This window comes from Galeopterus variegatus, unplaced genomic scaffold, assembly GCF_000696425.1.
Source record: "Galeopterus variegatus unplaced genomic scaffold, G_variegatus-3.0.2 Scaffold1339, whole genome shotgun sequence".
Classification (NCBI taxonomy): Eukaryota; Metazoa; Chordata; class Mammalia; order Dermoptera; family Cynocephalidae; genus Galeopterus; species Galeopterus variegatus.
Genome location: NW_007727450.1, coordinates 110764 through 137327, shown reverse-complemented (window position 1 = coordinate 137327; position 26564 = coordinate 110764). Strand labels below are relative to the sequence as shown.

At 37.2% G+C, this 26564-nt stretch overlaps 1 protein-coding gene across 2 annotated transcripts in view; it reads right to left on the bottom strand.

Annotated features, from left to right (window-relative positions):
• Positions 1–3574, bottom strand: part of POF1B (premature ovarian failure, 1B) — a 71523-nt gene extending 67949 nt beyond the window's left edge. Inside the window, exons 1-2 of one of the 2 annotated variants that reach the window (XM_008576365.1) lie at positions 3476–3574; positions 3036–3359 (exon numbers count right to left, since the gene is read on the bottom strand). In XM_008576365.1, the coding sequence (XP_008574587.1) occupies positions 3036–3317 (282 nt within the window). In that variant the 5' untranslated portion in view covers positions 3318–3359; positions 3476–3574. The remainder of the gene's footprint in view (positions 1–3035; positions 3360–3475) is intronic. The other variant, XM_008576363.1, reaches the window with a different exon arrangement.
• Positions 3575–26564: the final 22990 nt, after the last annotated feature.

Sequence of the window (26564 nt, the reverse complement as noted above, 5' to 3'; positions counted from 1 at the left end):
TATTTCATTTTGAGTTAATTATGGTAGGTTAATATTTAAGGATTTTTAAAGGTTGAACTGTAAGAGTTTTTGTTTTCTTTTGTTTTAAGTAGCTTCTAGAACTCTATTCATTTACTGTATTTACGAGACCACATTCAGTTCTAAAATGCATCTGAAACCTTGGTTACACCTGTGCCTGATTATACCTGTTCATATGGGTAAACCCAGTAATTTAAATTCTACCATTAATTTAGACAATTTCACCAGCAACCGGTTTCTACATTTAATTTTCTCTGAGAAACACCCTATCAATCAGACAAAAGAATAACCGAGAAAACCATAAAATATATCTGATCAATTATAGACAAGAAACAAAGAAACATCATGTATCCAGAGAAATTTAAAATATGTTTATACCTATAAACACAATTTTAATGCCCAAGAAGACAATAGGGGAAAAACATGAAAAGCCAGAAATAGAAAATACTAAAGTGCTGCAAAAAGCATTTGGTTAAATCTAAAATGTCTACTATATGAGCTAAAATTAAAATTTAGGAAGAAAACCAGGGTGGCATCAATTTTGGTTTCTCAAAAGGAGCATATTTAACTACTGGCAATATTTATTTTAAAATCTCATGAGTTCTCTGAATGTCATCCAAATACTAAAATGCTAGAAACGAGGTAAAAGTTTAATTCATGATGACCAGTAATCGATTGTAATACTCATTTTCATAGCTGCCACAGTCACAAACTCTGGCATCAGAATAAGTGCTACATACCAACTCATCTGAAACATAGCATATTAAGGACAGACTTCATTAAAACATAAAATGAATAAAAGGTTTGGAGTAATATATACTGTTTGCCTGTGCTTGGCGTGATACATAATAAAGCTGCCCTCACAATTTACCCGTTTCATCAGCATGAAGACAATTTTAGAGCAAATCCAGTTACTACTTTACACAATGCCATCCCACCAATAAATGGGGAGAAAGGAAATAAAATAGAAAAGTTTCCCAGTTACATTATTCTCTGTGACAGCTCTCTAAAAGCTATCTTGCCATATTCTCTTTTAGTAGATTTGTGAATGCTCTTTTATATCCAACTAAGTTTGAAATTTTATAGCCAAATTTTCTCTCTTATTGTTTCACTAAGAGAATAAGGTGTTTTTGTTTTTTTTTTCTTTACCACATTGCTTGAATCTCACCCCACTCACCCACACCCAGACCTTACTTTTCTTTCTTTTCAATCATAAATAACTTCACACTTCACAATGCTCCTAATTCCAATCTCTTATCCCAGTTTCTGTGGCCACACTTTCGGTCCATAGGGTTCATTATAAACTCCTCTATGGGGATCTGTGTTTCAGAATGGAAACAGTCTCCTCAGGATCACTTTGGCAAATATCAGATAGAAGAAGGAAAGTTTTTTTTAAAAAGCTCAAGCAGTTTGGTTCTGGGATTATTAAAAGGGAAAGTGGAACCAAGGAGCAAACATTAAAGCATGATCCTAAAAACTGTTCTCTAGTCAATATTTATAATTTGCCAAATTTCAGCTTTTAAATGTGTATCTACTTACCTTTTTATTTCTAGTGAGTTGGCAAGAAAAGAGGCTAAATATATTTAAGTAACTATGAGAAACAGGATGATTTTAGTATTCCTATGATAATAGTAATTGTTGTTTTCAACCATCTCATTATTGTTCTGGGCTCCTATCTAATAAAAGTGACACTCACTTTGTTGTGCTAATATTGAACATGTCCTAATATTGAACATTAGCATGTACACTTGCATTATTATTATCACTTATACAAACTAGGATTTTTGACCTTTTTTTATTTTCTTACCTTTGACCTCAATACAGGTAGAGTTTTTCTCAACCAAGGAATAACTGACAGTAAATCCTAGATTTCTTTTCACATTTTTCCCTAAAATTAAGCTAAGAGTGAAATAAGAGTAAAATTGTGGCATTTGGAGTTTTGGGGTTATCTATAGTTTTGAAAAATTTTTTTAAAAATAATTTTATTATGCACTTTAGAAATGTCACTTCATGTCTTACTTAAATTTGTAGTTTTTGGAGAGATAATCCATATTGCTACCAATTGGTATAATAATGCAACATAGGATAGTATCCCAATGGTTGCTTTTTGAGACCTTCGCAGTATAAATTATTTGAAAACTTAATTTCAGGTTGGTGAAAAGTTTCCAGAAAGCTAAAAGACAGGCACATTTAATGTAAAGAGAGTCAAAGAATGAAAATAGACATAAAGCTGTTCGTTTTATGTCTTGCAATGTTACTTCTCATTTATTGGCAAGATTATTAGCACAGGTACTGTTGCAAAAAAAAAAGAAAAAGAAAGAAAACCCTTAAAAACAAATTTATTTCATTTTAAAGGGTATTTTAGAGTTCCATCTTTTGTAGCTTTCATGCGCTTACATCTTGCCTTCCTCATATATCCATTCTTTGAGTACCCTTTCCACTAAAATTCCATAAATTATTCACCTAGGTTGTACAAGGATCAATGTGTCCTTTTCAGAAGATGAAACACATATGACAATTCAAACAGACATTTGCACCTGTCATTTATCCTGGAGTAGCATACTATTTGCTGAACACAAGGAATTGCTCGTCACTCCATACATACCTTTGTCCCTGCACCACCATATTTGATACAAAAAACCTGTTTGCTTCTGATACAAAGTCAATCAGTGGGAACCTTCTAAAAAACTACTGCATTTGAGTTGAGGATTGCTTTACTGTAGGGGCAAAAGGATATCTCAGACCAGATCTTCCAAACAAATCCAACAGAAAATGAGCCCTCCTATGTTCTGGTTAGATTATGAAAATCATTGGTACTGGCAAACAAACAACCACAGGTACTGGGAAATGAAAGAACAGCGAAGAGATGAAATTTGGGTGACTGTCCAATGCAAATTCAACTGCAGTCCACCAAGAGATAACCTGTAGAATAGAGGCAAAGAAGCAGAAAGGAAGAAGAGAAATGAGGTTCAAGATTTCCCCTTTCTGCTAGCCCAGCATAGCTGTCTTTGCGATACCTGTGAGTGGTCACTCCAAACCAAATTTTGGCAGGAGGAGGTGGTTTTGAGAGGGGAGAGCACTTCCTGGGAGCTGATGGGGTCCAAGGCCTGCACCACTTTGTTCATGGGCCCACTGTAGGTTCTCACTCGCTCATAAACTACATTTTTTTCTGGAGGCTGCCAGGCTTGGCTTGACTGATGGTAGCAGCGGTGATGCTGGGGCTGGCACTGCAGCACCTCTAGGGGTTGCTGGGTCCCACAGCTGCTGCTGCTGGTCTCACTCCAATAGCTTGAGCTCATCGTCTTCTCCGTGGTCAACAAGTGACTCCCCAGATGCTCTCCCTAAGGAAAAAACAGAGAAAGACAGTGAAAGAAAGGTCAGGCAGGCAGGCACATGTGTAGGAGACATTTATCAACCACCTCTACCCACAGTTGTGCCAGGGAGAGATGAGAGTTACCTGAGCAGCAGCAGGAGCAGGTCTGGCAGCTTCAGAAGAGGGAGCAAAGTATTTGAACTGAAATGGAAATTGGAGCCACCCTGTGAGATTGCTCCAGGAAATGGTACTGACACGCCCTTGAGAGGCGGATTCACCAGGCAGGTTTCCATGCCAGGAGAGGCCCTGCCTTGCCACGAAGATAGCTAAAAGGCTGCCCAGTAGGTAAAGGATTCTGGAAAGAGAAGAAATGCAGAATTTCAGGGCTGAAGCCAGAGCTTCCTAACCCATGGGCTTGGAAATTCCACGCCAAAACTTGCTAGAGAAAAAAAGTCGCAAACATTACATGAAAGTGGTTTTCCCATGGTTCTTAAGCTTAGCAAAGGTAGTTACAAGCATAAGTAATATCATTCTAGAATCTCAGAAGAAAATAAGGGCTATTAGCCTAGGGGCACACTAATTTTCATGGACAAATTAGCATTCTTTGCAAAATGTAGCTGATAATTACAGCTAAGGGAGATTGCTATGGGGTCTTCTTCTAACAACTCTCTCTAATTTATGGACCTGTTTATCTTGCTCCAGGACTAGTACGCTTTTCTAACATACTTTGAAGGAAATTGGTCTAAATGATTGAATTGTTGTCTAGAAATGAGGGGATGTCCAACAAAAACCTAAGCACTCCATAAAATGCTTTGCATTTTAACATTTATATTTATTGTTTTGCATTTTTTTGCAAAGGGATTTAGCCTGACTTTATTTGTGCGCTCAGAAACACTGAATTTGATTGCCTTTCAGTTGTTAAGGAAACTGCAATTCCTGAGACATCCTTACCTGACACAATGAGATTTAAATGGGTTCAGCACTTCCATATACTACTACTTGAAATTCCAATCATAATGTCTACTTGCCCACCAGATTTTGCCTTGCAAGATACATTAGCACCACTGAATTCCAGAATACTCACTTGAAGGTGTCTTCAGAAAAGAGGTATCTTCCTGGTGTGTATATGCACCATACCACCACCATTCTGGAGAGGAAAAGAATGTCAGCCGGCTGGCTAGCCAGCTTTTTTTCTGCTGAGTGAACAAAGGGAAATGATGATTTACTGGTCTCTTACTATTCGCCAGGTAGTGTTCGAGGAGTGTTACATGGATTATCTCATCTTCACAACAACCTTATGAGGGTTTATAAGTGATAAACTGAGGCACAGATATAGAGAGGTTGAAAAACTTCCCAAAGTTAAAAAACTAGTAAATGACGGGTCTGGGATTTCATGATAGGGAGATAGATTCATTTTAGAGTCTTAGCTCTTGTCCACAATATTATACTGCTAGATAAATTTTTTTAATCGTTTTGCATTTGGCCATCTAATAAATTTTTTAGGTGAAAAAAAAATCAGAAAACACTTGAGAAATTTTAGCTTTTAAGAGTCTTTATAAGGAAACTTTGGATTTCTTAAAATTGGGGACGGGTGTGCAAAAAGCTGAAAATCAACCTTAAAAAACTCTTCAGGGCCGGCCCGGTGGCGCACTGCTACAGTGCGCCGCTTGGGAAGCACGGCGGCGCTCCCGCCGAGGGTTCGGATCCCACGTGCAGACCGGCGGCTCACTGGCTGAGCGAGGAGCGGGGGCAACACCGAGGGTTGCAATCCCGTTGCCGGTCCCGGTCCGGTACGGGCGTGACACTGAGGGTTGCGATCCGTTGCTGGTCATGAAAAAAGACAAAAAGACAAAAAAAAAAAAAAACTCTTCAAATAATTTATTTTGTATTTACATTTATATTTGTGTGCTGTGTGCGGAGCTTTCAAATCTAGTCCTTGTTCATTTTAGTGCTGTTTCTCAAGAATCAATGAAAATTTAATTAGAAACACTTGACCTGCCAAACAGCCTGGTGAAACATCAGATCAATAACTCACTAATATCATTAGAGTATCATTCTGAATAAACTTTATGTGTGAACAGGGAACGGGTGTTAAGTGGGGTCATCTAGTCATCTCTGATTGCTGAAACCTGAATTTATTCTATTTTTTTCCCTCACCACTATACAAATGAAGATGAAACCTGAATTTGAAACACACAAACAAATGCAGGCAGGCACGCAGCATGCTGTTACTATCTGCTGCCAGCCAAGAGGTGACCTGTTCAATAAAGTAAGAGACTGAGATAAAGAATAAAAATCCGTTTATCCATAAAATAGTGACCATACCTGCCCTCCACATTTCTTGGCTATATGGAGACATTAATTGCATACATTAATTGCATCAAGGTGCGAAATTGACATCCTTACCCAATCCCTGAGTCTCAATCATCATTGTTCCCCATCTCTAGGTATGAGGGAGAGAGAGCTCAAAGCTCAGGGGTAGTATATAAGAAATGAGATTAAGTGCTGTCTAACAAAACACATCTGAAAGCAGATGTTGGCCACCTTTGTTTGAGGTTTATCAATCATTCTCACCAAAGTTTCTGCTCCTTCTCTGAGAATTCACTTGTGCGTTGCATAATCTGCATCTCCAATTGTTTTATTTCTCCTTTATGCAGATCATGTTAATAATAACCTACATTTGATTAATAAATAAATAAAAATATATTTTCTTAATAATAGTATCTTCCCTGTTGTTCACTTTTCTAAATCCAAGTGATCAACACTGTATTCTTCAAGCTTCATGATTATGCTACTGTTATAACATTGGCAGATGGAGTAGTAAGAATTGATTCCTTATTCTTAGCTCCTGACTTGTTCAGGGAATCCTTAATTATATTTGTTAGGCCCCTGGAACTGAAAACCTGACTTTTAGAAAGCCTGCACCCTTCAGTTTCCTTTCTCTACGTTTCATTCCTTTAAGTTTCTATCTCCCTGAGTCTCTGTTCCCATGAACAGGCTGTATCCGGAGTGCAACACTGTGACTGTCTTCTTAGATTAGGCCAGATGCCAATCTTAACCCTATAAAAGAAGACACCCAACTGCCTCTTAGGGTTGACACCGTTTTTCATCTCAGCCTGGCAGGTCTGCTTGACGCTTGCTAATAAAATATTTTCTTCCTTTACCTGGCTAGTGTTCCTTTCCTCAGCGACCTTACATTTTGGTGCTGAAACCTGGGAGGAGGCTCTCAGAGGTAGCTGGATGGCCCTCCCGTCACCCTTTCTTGGTATTATGAACAAAGCAGCTATAAACAATTGATATTGTATATAGACATGTTTTTTCATCTTGTGCAAAAACTCAAGAGTGGAATTGCTGGATCATATAGTAAATGTGTGTTTAACTTTGTAAAAAATTAGCAAATTTTTTGTAAGTGGTTAAACTACAAACTCCCACCAGCATTGTTTGAGAATTGTAGTTGACTCAGACACCCAACAACATCAAAGTGTTGACATTGTCAAAAAGTGGATCTAACAAGCATATGACAAAATTTATATCCTGTGGATTGTCTGGCACCCTTCCCCGTCCCCCTCGGGAGACGACAGCCAAGATTACCGTGGCTGCACCTCTCAGGCAGGACTCCCTTGCCAATTCCTTCTTGGGACTTTGATCCACCCTCTGACTCCTCCTCCTGAACCTGCCGAGAAGGGCGCTCCCAGGGACTTTCTCCGCCATTTCTGCACCGATCCTGCAAAAGTTTCTCACAGAAGCTGCGTAAGGGTGAGTAAGCTGAGAGTGCCCCACGTTTCCGGGACTCTCTGCCACTCTTCAGTTCTATCAGGTTCTGAAAATTCTAGCAATAGGTCAGAGATCCCCCTTGGCTACAGCCTGGGCCTTCTCGATTGGGGACGCCCTCTCAAGTGAGTGTCCCACAGTTCTCAGTGGAGACCAGCAGTGAGACGGAGGACACTCACTCTCTGCCTTTATCCGGGGTTCTCTCGCCCACACCCTTTCAAAGCTCATTTAATGGGGGATAATCAGTTGACTCCCCCCAAGACCATCCATTTGAGGTGCCTTCTTAAAAATCTCGACCCCTTGGGTCTCACTGCAGACATACAGCCGAAACACTTATCTTCTACTGCAGTTACATTTGGCCACAGTACAAGTTATACGACGACTCTCAATGGCCTGAGAATGGCACTTCCAGTTTTAATACTTTCCAGGGTCGTAACAACTTTTATCATCGAAATGGAAAATGGTCAGAGATTCCCTGTGTCCAAGGCTTCCTTTACTCTCCATTCTAGAACCTCCCTTTGCCAATCATGCAATACCACTCCTTGTTTTGGAGTAACGCCCTGTGGTCCATGACAGAACTGATCACTCTTGTCACTGGATCACAAACCATGCCACTTTGCATCAGACTACTAGGATAGACAAAGGATATATAGCAAATGAGGCTACATACTCCCATCACACAGTCTTACAGACAAAGGGGAAAAAAAGGTTAAAAGGAGCCAGTCTCTAACAGGGTTTGTTTAGAAGCCCCCGGGCTCATTTAGCAACGTTGTATATGTAACATTCTGAGCTAAAGGAGGAATGTGGAATATTTCCTGCAGTGACTGAACAGTTTCAACTTACAGCCTGCAATGGAATTCAGTAGCTAACACATAGCCTAATGGTTTCAAAGGAGTAACTACAGCAACCAAACTAGTGGAGACATAACAGGCGACCCTCTCCTTTCTGTGTTCCTTCATGGCATGCTTCACCCCCTAGTTATGCTGAACATTGTGTACTTTGCGTTCTCCTCGCTTTTCTGCTGTATACCTTTTCAAGCATCTTTTCTCTGTGTAACACTCTTTTACACTGTTTGTTGATTTAAAAAGTACCATTTGGATATGAAAAATGACTCAATGATAAAAAGCCAACATTTTGTATGTTTGGGAAAGATCTGTATGCTTGGGTTTGAACAACTAAGTTTGTACCTTTTGGTCATTTAAAACCTGGTGACCAAAAAGTTTTCTCACTGAGTTTCTCTAAACGACTTTGAGAAACTAAAATGTATCTACAAAATTACACTTGGCTACATCTCTGGACAAAATGTACCTGTACAAAGAGTTCTGCGAATGTTAAAACAGAAGACTACTAAAGGAAAAATGTTTAAAATCATATTGCTATAAAAAAATGTTTTCAGAATTATCAGCATACATCTTTGCCTGGGTTTACTAATCAAAGAAGATTACATTTCACTTTGCTAAAGGCATTTAAGGTTAAAGTTGTAAACCCAGCAGAAAACAAAAAGATAATTTTAAATACAATTCTTAGACAAATGAGGCCAATTTAACATTGATAAAAAAAATTAAAAAGTAAGTAAAAAAAGGAAAAAAAATCAAATTATATATGTTTTTCTAAAAACTAATCATAAGTATCAAAAGTACTCTGATACAAGGTTAGAGTTTGCTCTCCTACCTTGGGACACCAGATTTCCAAAAAACACTTAACTGTTCTTAATAAAAAATTTTAAGAGGTTTTCTATCTTTTAGATAACTTGCCTATGAAACTTAATCTGTGTTTTATCAAGACAATTTCTTGTGCTCTCTGCCTTTCAAATCCTTTGTCATTTTGGTTTTATTTTATAATGATTTGTGATCTTATTTAACTAGAAGTTTTAAGCCCTTGTTATTTGACAAACTTTCCAAAACCAAATTCTGAAAATTCAAACTTTTGACTTGAACTAACTTTGAGGGGTTCCAAGGGCCCTGGAGCTTCTCAAAGAATATAAATTTTTTTTTAAAAAAAGAGATATCAAAACCACTTGGCTTATTTAATAAATCAAACTATATGGAAGGCATTGTCAAAACAAAAGCATTATGTTTGACCTCCTTTGTGTTATACTGAGATGTTAATTAATATGTGTTCCAGAATTATGTAAGGTTCTTCGAAATCTATATATTGATATAAATACTATCAGTCTGAAGTACACCTTTATGAACAAAAATTAAAACATTTACTTTTCTTTCTTCTTGATCCCTCCAGGATTTAAAAACTATTCATGAGTATTGTTATTTTATAACAATATAGTTATTTACGTAAGTTCAGTAAAAATCTGTTCTTCTTGTAACAGGACAAAATTGAACACACTGGTTATTTTACCAAGGCTTTAACTGGAATCTCATGTTTTCAGATATGCCCAAAGTGCCCTGCTGCTGCCTGCCCCAGCCCTTCTCCTATTCTTCCCCTTTGAGAGATAGCAAGAGTCAAGGACATTGTTAGGGACCACGATCCCTTTTCCTTCAATAATATGGATATAAAGAGATGTCAATATCTCACTGAATCCCATGATCTCACTTGGCATGACATTTGTGTTATCCTCTCTCACACTTTAAAACTGGAGGAGAAGGGGCAGGTCTGGAGTGCAGCCCAAGCCCATGCAGACCCCATACACACTCAGGATCTGACTCAGCATCCTCTGGGTCACCGGCCATCCCACAAATTGACCCAAATTGGAACTACCAACTAAAATCTCCAGATGGAAAAAAGAGAGGTCACGTGGCTCACATATCTCATAAAAGAGATAAAAAAAGACTTCTTTAGAGATAGTCAATTATGACAAAATCAAGAAAGTTACTCAGAAATCTAACAAAAGCCCTGCATTTTTTATGTCTCACCTCACCGAGACTATGGTATAATATACCAACCTTGACCCTGAAAGAGAGAGGAGTCTAAGACTCAAAAACTAAAACAAAACTAAATCAAATGCCGCTTGCTGGCTGCTGGTATCTGGGAAGATCAGAAACTGCAAACACCTCAAGGCAAGGTTCAGGGTAAGCCTCCCATTGCTCCCTAGGTAACAGCTTCAAGTGCAGTAAACCAGGGCACTGGGCAAGTGTCTGTCCAAACTTGAAGCCCCCACCAGGACCCTGTCCCCTGTGTGGTGAGGAGGGATATTGGGGAGTCGACTGTAGTAACGGGATCTCTGGACCTGCTCCAATTCCTCCAAAAACCTCTACTGAGCCCAGTTTGGAGCTCTCTGACCTGCTGGGACAAGCTGCTGAAGACTGTGACTGATGGGGTCTGGGGCTTACAATCCCTGCTGTCGTGCCTATCACCACTTCTGAACCCCAGGTAGCAGTAACAATAACAGGTAAGCTCATTCCTTTCTTACTAGATACGGAGACCACACACTTGGTACTTCCAGAATATTCAGGCCAATTTTTGATTCCTCCATTTCTGTTGTATGGGTGGGAAAAATTCTATTCAAACCAAGATCACCTCCCCTCTACCTTGTGTTCTTTTTGAAGTACCTTTCATACACCAGTTTATAGTCTTTCCACATTGCCCTACTCCTATTCTGGAAAGGGACATCCTCACCAAGTTCCAGGCATCCATATACTTTACCCCAAACCCACCTGAATCTCTTCTACTCTTATGCCGCCCACACTCGTTTCTCCCGTCTGACCCCCTATCCCCTGATGGAGTTGACCCCAAGGTCTGGGACACCACTACTCCTTCTATTGCTTAACAACCCCCCCACACAGACACAGACACACACACTGCAGATACAAGTTAAAAACCCTTCCACGTTCCCTCACCAAGCCCAATATCCAGTCAGTAAAGAGGGACTCCAGAGATTTAAGCCAGTTATTCAACAACCACTCCTGGCCTGTCTAATAAAAGAAACCCATATTCCCAAAAGCTCTCACCCTCTTCTCTTTAGAGAGTAATCAACACTGGCCCAACCACTATCTGGCTCCCTCGGATACCAGAGGAACAGGCTACTACAGATGAGGAACAGCACAGCTGCCTCAATCCTCTCACTGCTGGGCCTTCTGATTCTCTTCCTACTTCCATCCCATGCCCACCCTACTATACCCTGTATTGCTCTAACTGATACGTCTTTTAAATCTGAACAGATATGATGTTGAGGGGTGGGAGAGGGGAGAGAGGAATCTGTAAAGGGACATGAAAATCAACTACATTGTATATTGATAAAATAAAAATAAATAAATAAATCTGATTACAAATCTGATTACTACTGCAGACACTCCTTACTTCCCATCGATTCTATGCTAAAAAATCTAAAAAACTTTCCTTCATATCCTACAGCTCAACCTCTCTTGGTCCCCTCTTCAACACCCTCGCACCTCAGTAGATGGACTTTGGGCAGCTGTGACTGAGTTATGCCTCCAGGGAGATTGCAACAACTTCAATTTAGATCAGCTACAGTGGTTTACTTCTATTACCTGCACCCTCCTATTTGCCAAATATACTCCATAATACTTGGGCCACTCCTTCTATTCATCCTCGCCACAAATATTCCCACTACTCAGTCCAGCCATCAAATCAATAGCTCGATCCTTTTCATAAACCTTACACAACAGCTCCTAATCCAGTCACATGCTCCCCTGTCAGCTAATTGCTAGATCTGTCTTTCTACCCAAACTCAACAAACTTCAACATACCCTACTAACCTATTTGGACAAGATCTAACATGAGCCTACATCTACAGTTTTCCACTATGCTCTTCCCTAAACCTTTCCATTCTCTTTCACTCCTAAATGTTTATTATCCCTTCCCCCACCAACATTCCTTACCAGCCTCTAACTCATGCCACTCTCTCCAGATCCTACTCAGTGTAGGACCTAAAAAAATAAAAATCTCATGACTGGCCACTTTTGCCTATAGCTTCTGTCTTACTACACCAGGTGTCTGCTTCCTCTGCAGTGTCTCATCCTACCTCTGGCTTCCCACTAACTGGTCTGGCACCTGGCACTTGTACCTTAGTGTTCCAGCTTCCCACTATTACCTTACTGCCAAACAATCAAACTATTTAGGTTCCCCTTCCTGCAACAGTTCTCTCTTCTATGACCTGTCATAATTGGGTTGCCCCTCTCCTCATTCCCTTGCTGGCTACCCTAGGAATTTCTATAGCTCTACGGAAAGAAATTGCTGATGTTAACACTGCCACAACCTATTTCCAACAACTGTCAAAAGCCCTCTCTTACACTCTGGCTGAGATGGCCTCCACCCTTACCACCATTACTGCCAAACAATCAAACTATTTAGGTTCCCCTTCCTGCAACAGTTCTCTCTTCTATGACCCGTCATAATTGGGCTGCTCCTCTCCTCATTCCCTTGCTGGCTACACTAGGAATTTCCACAGCTCTAGGGACAGGAATAGCTGATGTTAACACTGCCACAACCTATTCCCAACAACTGTCAAAAGCCCTCTCTTACACTCTGGCTGAGATGGCCTCCACCCTTACCACCATTCAAAATCAAATAGATTCACTGGCAGAAGTGGTCCTCCAGAATAGGAGGGCCTTAGACCTACTTACTGCTACAGAAGGCAGCACATGCTTATGCCTTAAAGAAAGCTGTTGTTTCTACATTAAACAGTTTGACATAGTCAAAAAAAAAAAAAAATTCAGATCAACTAGATAATCTCCAAGATCAGGTCGACTCCCTGGCAGCAGTAGTCCTACAAAACCACAGAGCACTGGACCTCCACACAGCAGCCCAGGGAGGGATTTGTGCTCTTCTCCAGGAGGAATGCTGTTTCTGTGTCAATTAGTCTGGGATAGGGTGGTATGACAGAGGGATAGGGCCACACACCTCCTGGACAGAACAAGTATTTCTCCCTTAGCTTCTTTTTTCACGCAATGGATTCTTCCATTTCTTACAACCTTACTTGCCCTTTTTTGTTATTTTGGCTTGTGTTAAACTTCTTTCCACTTTTATCCAGGACTGGCTACAGGCATTCACCAGGCACATGGTGCATGAGGTGCTTCAACAATGGGACTATCAACACCTCAAAAGCCTATCAGGACCCCACTCACTTCCTCCTACCCCCACCCCGTGATCACGACGCCCTTGTACGGCAGGAAGTAGTTACAAGAAGAATCACTGCCCCCTTCCTTAAAAACAAATAAAAACAAAAAAGGGAAGAATGTTAGGTCCCTGGAACCGCGATTATAAAAAATAAGGAACACAATTTAAGAAAACTTGTTTGTAATTTATCTGAGGGAAATATTGGTAAAACTAGTTGTTATTCATTTGGTTCTAGCATTTTTATTGATACATTATATGATTTCCTGGAAACTTGAAACCTAGAGTTGTGGACTTCCATTTTCAGAAATTGTTGTAGTAGTGTTAACAAAACATCAGAGCAAATGCAGATGCTCTGTTAAAAGACAGCCAAAGACAGATATAAGGAAGAATTCTTTTTATAGCAAATCATTGTTCATGAATACATTTAAAGCAGTACTAATGATTAAAACAAAACAAAACAAAAACAAACAAACAAACAAACAAAACCTCATTGTTAGGTCCCTGGAACTGAAAACCTGACTTTTAGAAAGCCCCCACCCTTCAGTTTCATTTCTCTAAGTTTCATTCCTTTAAGTTTCTATCTCCCTAAGTCTCTGTTCCCAGGCGCAGGCTGAGCAGGCTGTCCCTAGAGTGTAACATTGTAACTGCTGCCCCTGCTAGCCCAAGCTTTCTGTCTCTCCATGTCTCTGTTCCCATGAACAGGCTGTATCCGGAGTGCAACACTGTGACTGTCTTCCTAGGCTAGGCCAGATGCCAATCCTATCCCTATAAAAATGACACCCTGCCTCCTCTTGCGCTGACACCATTTTTCAGCTCAGCCGGGCAGGTCTGCTTGCCACTTGCTAATAAAATCTTCTTTTCTTCCTTTACCTGGATAGTGTCCTCTTCCTCAGTGACCTTACAATATTTCTAATAGTTCTTTGGTTTCACTCAATAATATGGTTTTTTTGTTCCGTACTGGAAAAATACCTCATTTACGAAGATGGATTTGGGGGACAGAATTGATATCCCCTTAGAAGCTAATTCAGTTTTAACAGACTTAAGAGAATCTTTATTATTTCTGATTATAAAAATAACACATTATTTAAAAATTTAAATAATACACAAAGTAGGAAATGAAACTCCCCATATTTATGATAGGACTAGGGATGGAGAAAGGATTAGGAATGTATGCTGCATACAGTAATGGTAATAAAATAAAATAAAAGCGATTCACATTTTGACTGAGCTGCCTCGAAGGCCATCTGACAAAGTCCTGATTTGACCTACTGAGGATGTCTGAAAAACAAACTCAGTTTCTTCTATACTCTCACTATACAGAAAACTGTGACCCCATATGTGGGGAGGGGGTTTTCTCCCTCACACCAAGCAAACAATCAGTTTTGCAGGGGACACCATCTGGGTGTCCTCTAATTCAATTCAATTCTGACACAAGCTACCTGGAGATAGTGTCAGATCCCACAGGTTAAGGAACCAGTCCACCAAAATGTCCCCCAGCTTAAGATGCTAATTGAAAGCCCAGGTTGTTTTACCTATGCTTCTAATCCACCAGATATAAATCGGGATTCCCATGACCCCCTCCTTGGATTCAATTAATTTGATTGAGTGGCTCGCAGTCCTCAGGGAAACACTTAAGTTTATTGGTTGATTACAAAGGATAGAGATGAACATCAGATGAAGAGATGCACAGGGCAAGTCATGTGCGGAGGGGCAAGGACCTCCATGCCCTGTCAAGGCACCCACGCACCAGGAACCTCCATGTGTTCAGCTACCAAGAAGCTCACCTAATTAAGTCCTTTTAGATTATATGGAAGTTTCATTATGTAGGCATGATTGTTTAAATCATTGGCCACTGGTGATCAACTTAACCTTCAGCCTCTCTCCCCTCCCTGGAGGTTAGGTCATATAGAAGCTACCTAGGGGTTGCCAACCATCAGTCAACTCATTAGCGTACAAAAACACACCTATCACTTTGGAGATTTCAAGGATTTTAGAAGTTGTATGCCATGAAATGGGCAAGGAAGACCAAATACAGGTCTATCTTTCACAATATTACCCTTACCTCATAAAATTATTAGGATCAAATGTGAACGTGCTTGCTAATTGTAATGCACTATCTTGGTATCAGATTTTAAAATATACTGTTCATGGATAGTGTGGTGTCATTTTTGTGAAACAGTAAGCTTTGAAAGTAAATATGGTTTTTGAAAAGCTTAGCTACCTGAAACCGTTAAGGTAAAACAAATCAGTAATTAACCGATCAAAATTGTTGTATAGAGCTATCTTAGAATATTAAACAATAAAAGTAATTATAAAATTATCACCAAATACATTTCACCAGCATCGGCGGTTTTTATGTTTATAACTAATCCTGTGCTCCACCTCCTGTTTTATGGGGATGACGCTCAAATTTATCCCTAGCCAAGGCTCACTGCTTGTAGCTAATGATACAATGGCAAAGGATACAGAGTTAAAGCAAAGTTACTCACATCTTTTTACTTCTGTCTTCTCTTTGATCAAGAAGTATGCTCATACTGGAAAGGGTCAACAAGCATTGGTCAGAGGGAGTCGAAGCCCAAGATAGGTGAGAAGATTGTATAAAAGCTCCTATGTTTTACTAAACCAGGCCAACTCATCTGATCCTGCCGAACTCTATTGCAGCCTTCTGACAGAACGTAAAGATGAGCTTATTTAACTGCTGTTGGGAAACTTTAGACCAGGCAATGTTTCAGAATATCAGATATGAAAAAAATATTTGCCTTGATTTGAAAAAAATGAATGGTAGAATTTACAAACCGGGCAGTTTAGTCTGACATCTATTCAAGTCAAAATTTTATAGCGGATTATCAGGTATATGAGTATATACCTAGAATAGAGATAGGCGATTCCTGAAAGATCTTTGATATCCCTCCAATACCATCTCTGAATCTCTGTCCTTAGATAAATTTTACCTTTGGCATATTTTTGCTCAGACTAACTGATGTCAGTGTTCCAAGATCCAAACTAGATGTGGATTCTGGACAGAATAAGTAAATCCTTGGTATGATGCAAATGCAGTAGAACAGGCACCAAGCTTCTATGATTCTGGGAGATTTCCAGGGATGCCTTACTTCTCCTGTAGAAAAAAGATTACTTTACAGCAGCATTTCTCAGTGTGTCCTGAATAACACTAGCTCCACAGGATGCTATATCTAGAAAAGAAAAGTATGTCGTGACCAAATGAGTTTAAGAAACACTTGGTTAAATATGAGGGTACTTCTAAAAGTGTGGAAAAATAGAATTAAAAGATAATATGAACTTGCCATTAACTTTTTGAATTATCCTCATATAATTTGAGAAGTAGCTTTATTGCCACAATTCTTACAGTCTTTCATAAGTTAATGTACACTGTGATCTAAATGGATCAATGACATGTAGCGTTTTTCAAGTTCTGTTGGCAACGAAATTTATTTTGTGTGGAATATTTCATGTTCTGATTTTTTTCTTCTTTGTGATTTTTTTTCTTTTGTATGCTTTAGACTAGACTCATACAGTAAGCAGGAATTCATATCTAGTTTGTAATTCTACCTATATCATGAAAACATACCAAAGACCATTTGATCAGCCACATCACTATACCAGTAATGCTGAAAGTGAGGTTCCTGAACCAGAAGCATCAACCTCACATGGGAAATTTATAGAAATGCAAATTCTTGGGCCTCACCCCAAACCTACTGAGTCAGAAACTCTGGGGATGGAGCCCTGCAATCTGTTTTAACAAGCCCTCTGGGTGATTCTGATGTACACTAAAGTTTGAAAATCCCTGAACTATACCAATATATTGGGGACAGGCTTGGACAAAAGAGGAAGATAGTAGTGGCAGAAATGAGACTCCCTGTTGGGTAAGAAATTGTAAGCAGCTCAGGAGTAGATGATAAGAGGTCTCCAAGGAAGTAGAGGTAAGATATAATCCTGGGTAAGAGTCAAACTGTTCTATATGTATATGGACAGGTTATTATGAGAGTGAATTACAGTGTAGTACATTAATTACAGCTATCTGAGATACTCTGATATTAAAAATAAAATAAAAAAGGAGGATATTGGAGCATGCCAGAGGGCTGTATAGTATAATGTTGATGAGTGTAGTTTTGCAGACAGACAGACTTGAATTTACTTCTGGCTCTACTATGTATTAACTCTATGGCCTGGCAAACCACGTTACTTCTCTGAGCTTCTATTGCTTCTCAATAAAATAAATAATAGCCCTTAACAAAGAGCTTGATGTGTAGATTAGATAAAATGCACATAAAGTGTTTAGCATGGTTCCTGGTACCTAGTAGCTGCACAATAAATGGCAGTTCTTAGCCTTATGCTCTAGGTCTGGCTTGGGCTAAAGAAATGCAGGGCTTGCAATAGCTTTGCAGATAGAAATCTGCCTATAGTAGAAAGTATCATATAAGGTCAGTCTAACCTGTGAAAGGGGAAAACAACAGAAGTGAAGAAATGCCAGAAGGCAGTCATAGAGAAGGCTCAAACTTACCCAAAAGGAAAAGGTAGAATGAAGCTTGAGTGCAAGGTAGTCATTTATAATTTAAAATTCTTGGCTAGAATGGAAGATCTTAGTTGAAGGTAAACTCCTGTGATATCTGTTCTAGGTAACTGTTTTATAATGTATAAAAATTATAATGAGTAATTTTATGTAATCAAATGATTGAAATATATGTACAAAAGTATCCAAGCAAGCAGAAGAAAGGAAATAATAAATATAAGAAGTGAAATCAATGCAATTGAGAACAGAAAAACAATAGAGAAAATAAAAAACAAAAACAAAAGATGGTTCTTCGAAAAACAAAACCAAATAAAATTGATAACCCTCTAGCAACATAGATAAAGAGAGAGAAAATATAAATAACCAAAATCATGAATGAAAAAGGGGATATAACTACTGAATCCACATACCTTAAAAGACTAATGAATTATCTTATGAACAACTCTATGCACGTACATTCTACAACTTAGATAAAATGGACCAATTCTTTGAAAACCACGAACTACCTCAATTCACCCAAGGTGAAACAAGCTTAACCATTCTATACATATATATAAAAGTTCTAATTCATGGTTATAAAACTGACAAAACAGAAAAATGCTGAATTCCACCAAGAACTCAAGGACGAAATACATTTTCTATATAATCTCTTTCAGAAAATAAGAGATAACACTTTCTAATGCATTTATGAGGCCAGATAAATGATACTAAAACCAGACAAAGATAACAATTCAAGAAAAGAAAACCATGGAACAATGGCACTCATGAATATAAACTCAAAAAATCTTCAACAAAATATTAACAAATCAAATCCAACAATGTATAAAAAGAAAATATATTTTGACCAAGTAGGGTTTATCCCAGGAATGCAGCACTAATTCAGTATTCAAAAATCAATCAATATAATTCACCATATTAATAAACCAAAGATGAAAACCATATAGTCATCTCAATAGATGCAGAAAAAGCATTTGCCAAAACCCTACATCCATATCTGATTTAAAAGTCTCAATAAACAAGGAAAAGAAGGGAACTTCCTCAATCTGATAAAGGACATCTATAAAAAACCTACAGCTAATGTCATATGCAATGATGAAATGAAAAACTGAAGGCTTTCCCCCTACAACCAGGACCTTGCAAGATGTCTGCTCTCACCACTCCTGTTCAATATCATACAGAATGAAAAAAGGGAAGAAAACAAAATAAAAAGCTTTTAACTTTGAAAGAAAAAAGATGAAACTACCCCTATTCATAGATGACATGATTGTCTATGTAGAAAAATCCCAAGGAATCTACAAAAAGCCTCTTGGAAGTAATAAGTGAGTCTGAGAAGATTGCAGGATACAAGGTGAATATACAAAAATCAATAGTATTTCTATACACCGCCAATGAACAATTGGAAATAGAAATAAAAGCAATAATATTCATAATAACCCCTTGATGAAATATTGTTATATATCAAACAAAATATGTGCAGGATATGTACTCATATGTACATAACACTGATAAAAATATGTACAAAACACTGATTAAAGAAACGAAAAAGGGCCTAAATAAATGGAGAGACATCCTATGTTTATGGATTGGAAGATTCAATATAGTTAATATGCCAATTCTCTCCAAATTGGTCTATAAAATTAATGCAATTCCAGTAAAAGTCCCAATAAGATTCTTTGTAAATATATACAAGTGGACTCTAAAATTTATATGGCAAGATAAAAGAACTAGAATACCAATACCAATGTTGAAAAAAAAGAACAAAAGTGGAAGATACACTATTAAAATCTGCTATGAAGAGAATAATCAAGAGAGTGTGGTATTGGTGAAAACATATGAGGGGGCTTCAAAAAGTTCATGGAAATATTTGTATTATTTTTCACTTTCATTTTCAAATGAACTTTTTGAAGTACCCTGTAGATCAATGGAATCAGAAAAGAGAGAGTCCAGACATAAACTCACACAGTCAATCAATTTTTAACAAAGATGCAAACATAATTCAATAGAGAAAGAAAAGCCTTTTCAATATATGGTCTAAAACAACTGCACTTTCATATGCAAAGAAAGATGAACCTCAACCTAAAGTTCTCACCTTCTATGAAGGTTAACTAGAAATAAATCATCAACCGAAATGTAATGCATAAAACCATAAAACTCATAGGCTAAAACATAGGAATAAAATTTTGTAAAATCTTGGGTTAAGCAAAGACTTTTAAAATATGACACCAAAAGCAAAATTCAAAAAAGAAAAAAATGCAGGGGTAGATAACTGTGAAGTGGAATGAGCATGGCAGCATTCCAATAAGACTTCTTACAAAAAAGGTTCAGTTTGTAGTTTGCCAACCCCTTCTATAAGTGTTGATGAGTTTTCATTGGTGTTGCTCCATGGTTTTTTCACTTTTAAGATTTGTTTGTGAAATTTCGTTGGTCATATTCTCTGTATATTTTTTCTATTTTTCTCCATTTTCTTTCTCAATTTTTTTTTCTTTTTACCTTATAAATGTTTTAAATTTATATCAAATGATAAAAATTAACATCACTAATAATGGGACAAAGTAACAACACATGCCTCCTGGCAGGACACAATATCACTTATACAGTTTTCCTGCTACAAGTGCACAATCTGAATATCATCATGAGGAAACATCAGACAAACCCAAAATGAGGGGCTTTATACAACATAATTGGCCTGTTCTCTTCAAAAATCTCAATGCTATAATACAAAGAAAGGCAGAGGAACCATTCCAGATTAAAGAAGACAAAAGAGACATAAAAACTCAATGAATGGAATGCATGATCTTGGAATTGATTCTGAATCAAAAAAAATTCTGAAAAGGACATTTCTAGGACAATTGTCTACATAGGAATATGGCCTGTGAATTAGATAATAGTCTTGTATTAAGGTTAAACTTCCTGAATGTAATAACTGTACTGTGGCTATGAAAAACAAGTATTTAGAGTATGTGAACATTCGTTGTTCTAGTCTTCAACTTTTCACAAAGTTTGGAATAATTTCCAAATAAAACATTAAAAACAAAACAAAAAGATTTGCTTGTTAGATATTATTTTAAGGAAAAGTAGATTTTCAAATGAAGCTTTTGCACACTGAAAATCTGAAAAGATTAAAATACATGGTCTTTATTCACTATTATTTCCTATTTGCCCCTTTTTAGAGCAATGTATATTTTCTTCCAATTATAACAATGGCTTCACAGGACTACGGAGACAGAAATCAAAGGAGACCTTCCTCATATTAAGCTGGGGTCCCCAAAGGGCTATACCCGCTGGATAAGGGTAAATCAGAAATAAATCATCCCCCTCCCCACCTCCCAGATATTGCTAGAAAATTGATTTCATGATAACTAGAGCAACAAAAGAAGAAAATGAATTCCTAAAGTTGGAGTTGCAGCCCAGATTTGTCTGGTGGGGTGGCAGAAGGAATCAAAAGCTATGAAATGAGTTTAAAGTGGTTCTCGACTGGTAGTACTTCCAAGCACCTGGAAGAATTAAACCATCCTCTCCAGAGGAAGATTTTAGGCCTGAGAAGATCTCCTCAACTAATTTTGCCAGGGACAATGAACACCACAAGGTAATCAACCATGAGGAACAAGACACTATGAATAAAACAAATAGACAATATCAGATTCTGAAAGTCTTCAGATATTAAAATCATCAGACACAGTATAAAACACCTGAGCTAATTATTTTTCAAGAAATAAATGACCAGCTTGAAAACATCTTCAGGGAAAGGAAACTTTAAAAAAAAAGTAATATAGCAGACTTGGAAAAATAAATAGAACTTTAGACATAAAAATTATCAATAAATAAAAAGAAAAGTTCATTGAATAACTTTATTTTTATTTTTTGTAATTCTTTTTTTATTGATTACAAATATTCATGACATACAAAGTTGATTGTCACCCTTCATGGCCAAGATGTGAAAGCCAGATTCATACTGGCAGCTTACCCATTACCACAAATTGCATTTGTATCCCATGTCCTCCACCTGATTATCCCCAACCTCCCTCCCCCTCCCCCTGCCCCCTCCACTTCAGTGGATAACTTTAATAGCAGATTGGACACAGCTCAAGAGAGAACTAATGATCTAGGTTATATTCAACAAGAAGTTGCCCAGAATACATCATAAAGAGACATAAATAGGGAAAATATGGACAAGAGGTTAAGTAATCTGGGGGACAATGAGAAGTTTTAATTAATGTCTACTCTGAGTTCCAGAAGTAGAAGGGAGAGAGGGAGAATGGATCAGGAGCAATATTAAAAAGATAATGACTCAGCATTTTTCAAGGTTGATTTAAGACATGAATCTACTGAATCAAAACACACAACGAATCCCATGCAGGAAAATAAAAAAATAAACACCAAAACATATTGGGAAAGTGCAGAAACCCTAAGAGACAGAAAAAATAAAAATCAGTCAGAAGAAAAGACAGAACCACTTTAAAAAGCAACAGTTAGAATGGTGACTGACTTCTCTATAGCCACACAACAGAAGGAAGAAATCAATTACATCTTCAATGCGCTCAAAGAAAATCACTACCAACCTGAAACTTTATTCTCAGTGAAAATGCCTTTCAAGAATGAAGAATTGTTTTAATTACCTATTGATTTATAACAAATTACCCCCAATTATAAATGCTTAGGATAACAATCATTATATTATCTCTGACAGTTTTTGTAGGATGGCCTGGTAGGGTAGCTCTTTGTTGAGATCTCTCATACAGCTGTACGTCAGACAGTGGCTGGAGCTGGAACAATGAGGAGTGGGAAGAAATCAGGGCTGGGCTGGGTCTGCATCTCCCTCCATGAAGTGCAAGGACTTCTGCATGTGGTTTTTCCATGTAGGCCAGTTTGTGCTTCCTTATAGCACAGTGGTTGCCAGACAGTCAGACTGCTTTCCTAATGGCTGAAGGCTTCAAGAATGAGAATTCCAGGGAATAGAATAAAGCTCCATCAACTTTTATGACTCAGCCTCAGAAGGCACATAGTGTCACTTCCACCGTACTCCTTAGGTCACACAAGAGCTGTCCAGTGTTAAGAAGGAAGATAAATAGAAGGAGAATAAAAAAAGAAAGAAATAGAAGAGATCCTTGAAACAATAGTGGCTGAGAATTTTCCCCTAATTAATGTCAAACACCAAACGATAAATCTAGAAAGCTCAGAGAACACCAAGCAGGATAAGTACAAAACCAAATAAACAACCAACCCCCCAGAAAAACAAACAAGAAACCCCCCCCCCCCTACATCTAGGTATATCATTTTCAAACTGCAAAAAATCGAAGATAAAGAAAAAAACCCTGAAAGAATTCAGAGGAAAAAAACATCACCAATAGAGGAGCAAAGATAGAATTAGATACTAAAATATGCCCTCTCCTCAGAAATTACACAAACAGGAAGAGAGTGGAGTGAAATATTTTAAGTGTTGAGAGAAAAAAAGAAACAAACAAACAAAAACACCAACCTAGAATTCTGTAGCCCGCACAATTATCCTTCAAAAGTAAAGGAGAAATAAAGACTTTTTCAGACAAACAAAAATTGAGGGAATTTGTTGTCAGTAGACCCAAAAGAAATGTTTAAAAAAGTTCTTTAGAAAGAAATAAATTGATACAAGTAAGAAACTCAGATCTACATGAGGAAAGGAAGAGTGCCAAGAAGGAATAAGTGAAGATAAAAAAACAAAACAAAACAAACTTGTGTTCTTCTCATTCTTAATTGATCTAACAGATAAGAGTTTGTTCAAAATAATAGCAATAAAAATAATAGCAATAATGTATTCAATTATGCACAGTTATGTATATATATTGCTGATGTACAAGTGAGATAAATGATAGCAATAATACAAAGGATAGGAAGGAAGAATTAAGATTATTTTGTTATTTTAAGGTATTTGGACTACCTGTGAAGTGGTACAGTGTTATTTGAAAGTGGTCTTGGACTTGTTGTAAATGCATATTGCAAACTCTAGAGCAACCACTAAAACATGTTAAAAATCGTATAACTGATATTTAAAAAAGGAGAGAAAATGGAATCATGCAAAATTCTAAATTAAAACTACAAAAAGGAGAAAAAAGTGGAAGACAAAACAGGAACAAAGAACAAGGGCAAAAAATAGAAAACAGGAAAAATATGGTAGATATCAATCCAACTCTATCAATATTCACTTTGAACATCAATGATATAAATGCACCAACTAAAAGACAGAGATGGGCAAAGTGGACCAAAATACAAGACCCAACTATATGCTATCAACAAGAAACTCACTTTAAATATAAAGACATATATGGATTGATTATGAGTAAATGGAGGAAGAAAGATACATCATGCTGACATTACTCAAAAAAAGTGGTGGTATGTGTATTAATTTCAGACAGAGTAGACTTCAGAGAAATTAAAGATATCAGGGATAAAAAAAAAAGGGCATTACATAATAGTAAAGAGGTCAATTCTCCAAGAAAACATAACAATCCCTAATGTGTGCACACCTAACAAGAGATAGTCAAAATACATGAGGCAAAAACTGGTAGAACTGCATGGAGAAATAGATAAATCCACTATTATAGTTGACAACATCAATACCCCTCTATCAGAAATGGACAGATTAAGCAGACAGCAAATCAGTAAGGATAAAGTTGGACTCAACAACATCACCAATCATCTGGGTATAACTGACATCTATGGACTACTTCATTCAAGAACAAAAGATTCTTCTCAAGAATCTGCTTCTCAATACACACTCTTCTCAAGGTCACATGTAACATCCACCAAGATAGATCACATACTGGGCCATAAAACACACCTTAACATATTTAAAGTAATAGAAATCATACCACATGTGTTGTCAGACTGCAATGGAATTGAACTAGAAATCAATAACAAAAAGATAGCTGGAAAATCCCAAAATACTTAGATATTAAAGTACACATTTCTAAGTAACGCATAGATAAAAGAATTTCAAGAGAAATTTTAAAAATATTTTGAACTGTCTTAGTTCATTTGTGCTACTATAACAGAACACCTGAGACTAGGTAATTTATAGAGAACAGAAATTTCTTTCCTCACAGTTCTGGAGAATGGGAAGTTCAAGATTAAGACCCCAGCATCTGGCGAGGGCCTCATTGTTGCATCACCATATGGCAGAAGGCATCACATAGCAGAAGGACAAGGACAGGGAGAGCAAGAGGGGGCCAAACTCACCCTCTTATAACTGCATTAGTCCCACCCTAATCACCCCCCAAAGGTCCCACCTACCAATACTGTTACAATGGCAATTAAATTACAACATGAATTTTGGAGGGAACAAACATTCAAACCAAAACATGACCTAAATGAAAATGAAAACATGCCTTATCAAAATACGAGGGAATAGAGTGAAAGATGTGCTTAGAAAGAACTTTATAGCATTGAAAGATGTGCTTAGAGGGAATTTATAGGACTGAACTTTATAGCATTATTATTTATATAATGAGAAATATCTAAAATCAATTATCTAAGACTAAGGAATTTTTAAAAATAGGGCAAATTAAATTCAAGGTAAGTAGAAAAAAATAAATAATAAAAATTAGATCAGAAATCAATGAAATTAGAAACAGAAAATCAATAGAGAAAAATCAATAAAACCAAAAACTGGTTCTTTGAAAAGATCAATAAAATTGATAAGCCTCTAGCCAGGCTAACTATGAAAAAAAAGAGTACACAAATTACTAATATTAATTTGCAAATGAAAGAGAGGACATCAACAGAGATCCAAGAGACATTAAAAAATAATAATGGAATACTATGAACAACTCATTTCCACAAAATTCATAACCTAGATGAAATGAACCAATTCCTTGAAAGACCCAATGTGCAAAAACTCACACAAGAGGAAATAAACAATCTGAATAGGCCTATATGTATTAAAGAAATTAATTAATAATAAATAACATTCCAAAACAGAAAGCACCAGGATTACATGGGTTCACAGGGTAATTCTATCAAACGTTTAAGGAAAAAGCTATATCAATACTCTACAATCTTTTTCAGAAGATAGAAACAGAGGGAATACTTCCTCACTTATTCTATTGTCTAGCATTACCTTAATACCAAACCCAGACAAAAAAAATACAAGAAAAAAAAGCAAACATACAGACCAATATCTCTTATGAACATAGATGAAAAAATCCTCAACAAAATAGCAGCATGTGTACAAAAAGAATTACACACCAAGACCAAGTGGGATTTATCCCAGATATGAAAGGCATATTTCAAAAATCAATTAATGTAATCCCTCCCATTAACAGATTAAAGAAAAAAATTACATAATTATATCAATAGATGAGAAAAAGCATTTGACAAAATACAACACCCTTTCATGATAAAAACTGTGGGTAAACTAAGAATAGAAGGGAACTTCCTCAAATTGATAAAGAATATCTACAAAAAACCCTGCAATTAATATCTTACTTAACTGTGTGAAACTAGAAGCTCTCCAACTAAGATCAGGATCAAAGTAAGAATGTTCCTTCTCACCACTGCTTTTCAACATCATACTGAAAGTCCTAGCTAATGCAACAAGACAATAAAAGTAAATAAATGGAATACTGGTTGGGAAGGAAAAATAAAGCTGTCATAGTTTGCAGATAGCATAATAGTCTGTGGAAAATCTGAAAGAATTGACAAAAATCTCCTGAAACTAATAAGTGATTACAGCAAGGTTGCAGAATACAAGGCTTATATCCAAAAATCAATTGGTTTCTTATATACCAGAAATGAACAAGTAAAATTTGAAATTTAAAACACAATACCATATAGGTTACTGCCCCAAAAGTGAAATAATTAGGTATATATATATAACAAAATATGTACAAGATCTTTATGAGGAAAACTACAAAACTCTGATGAAAGAAA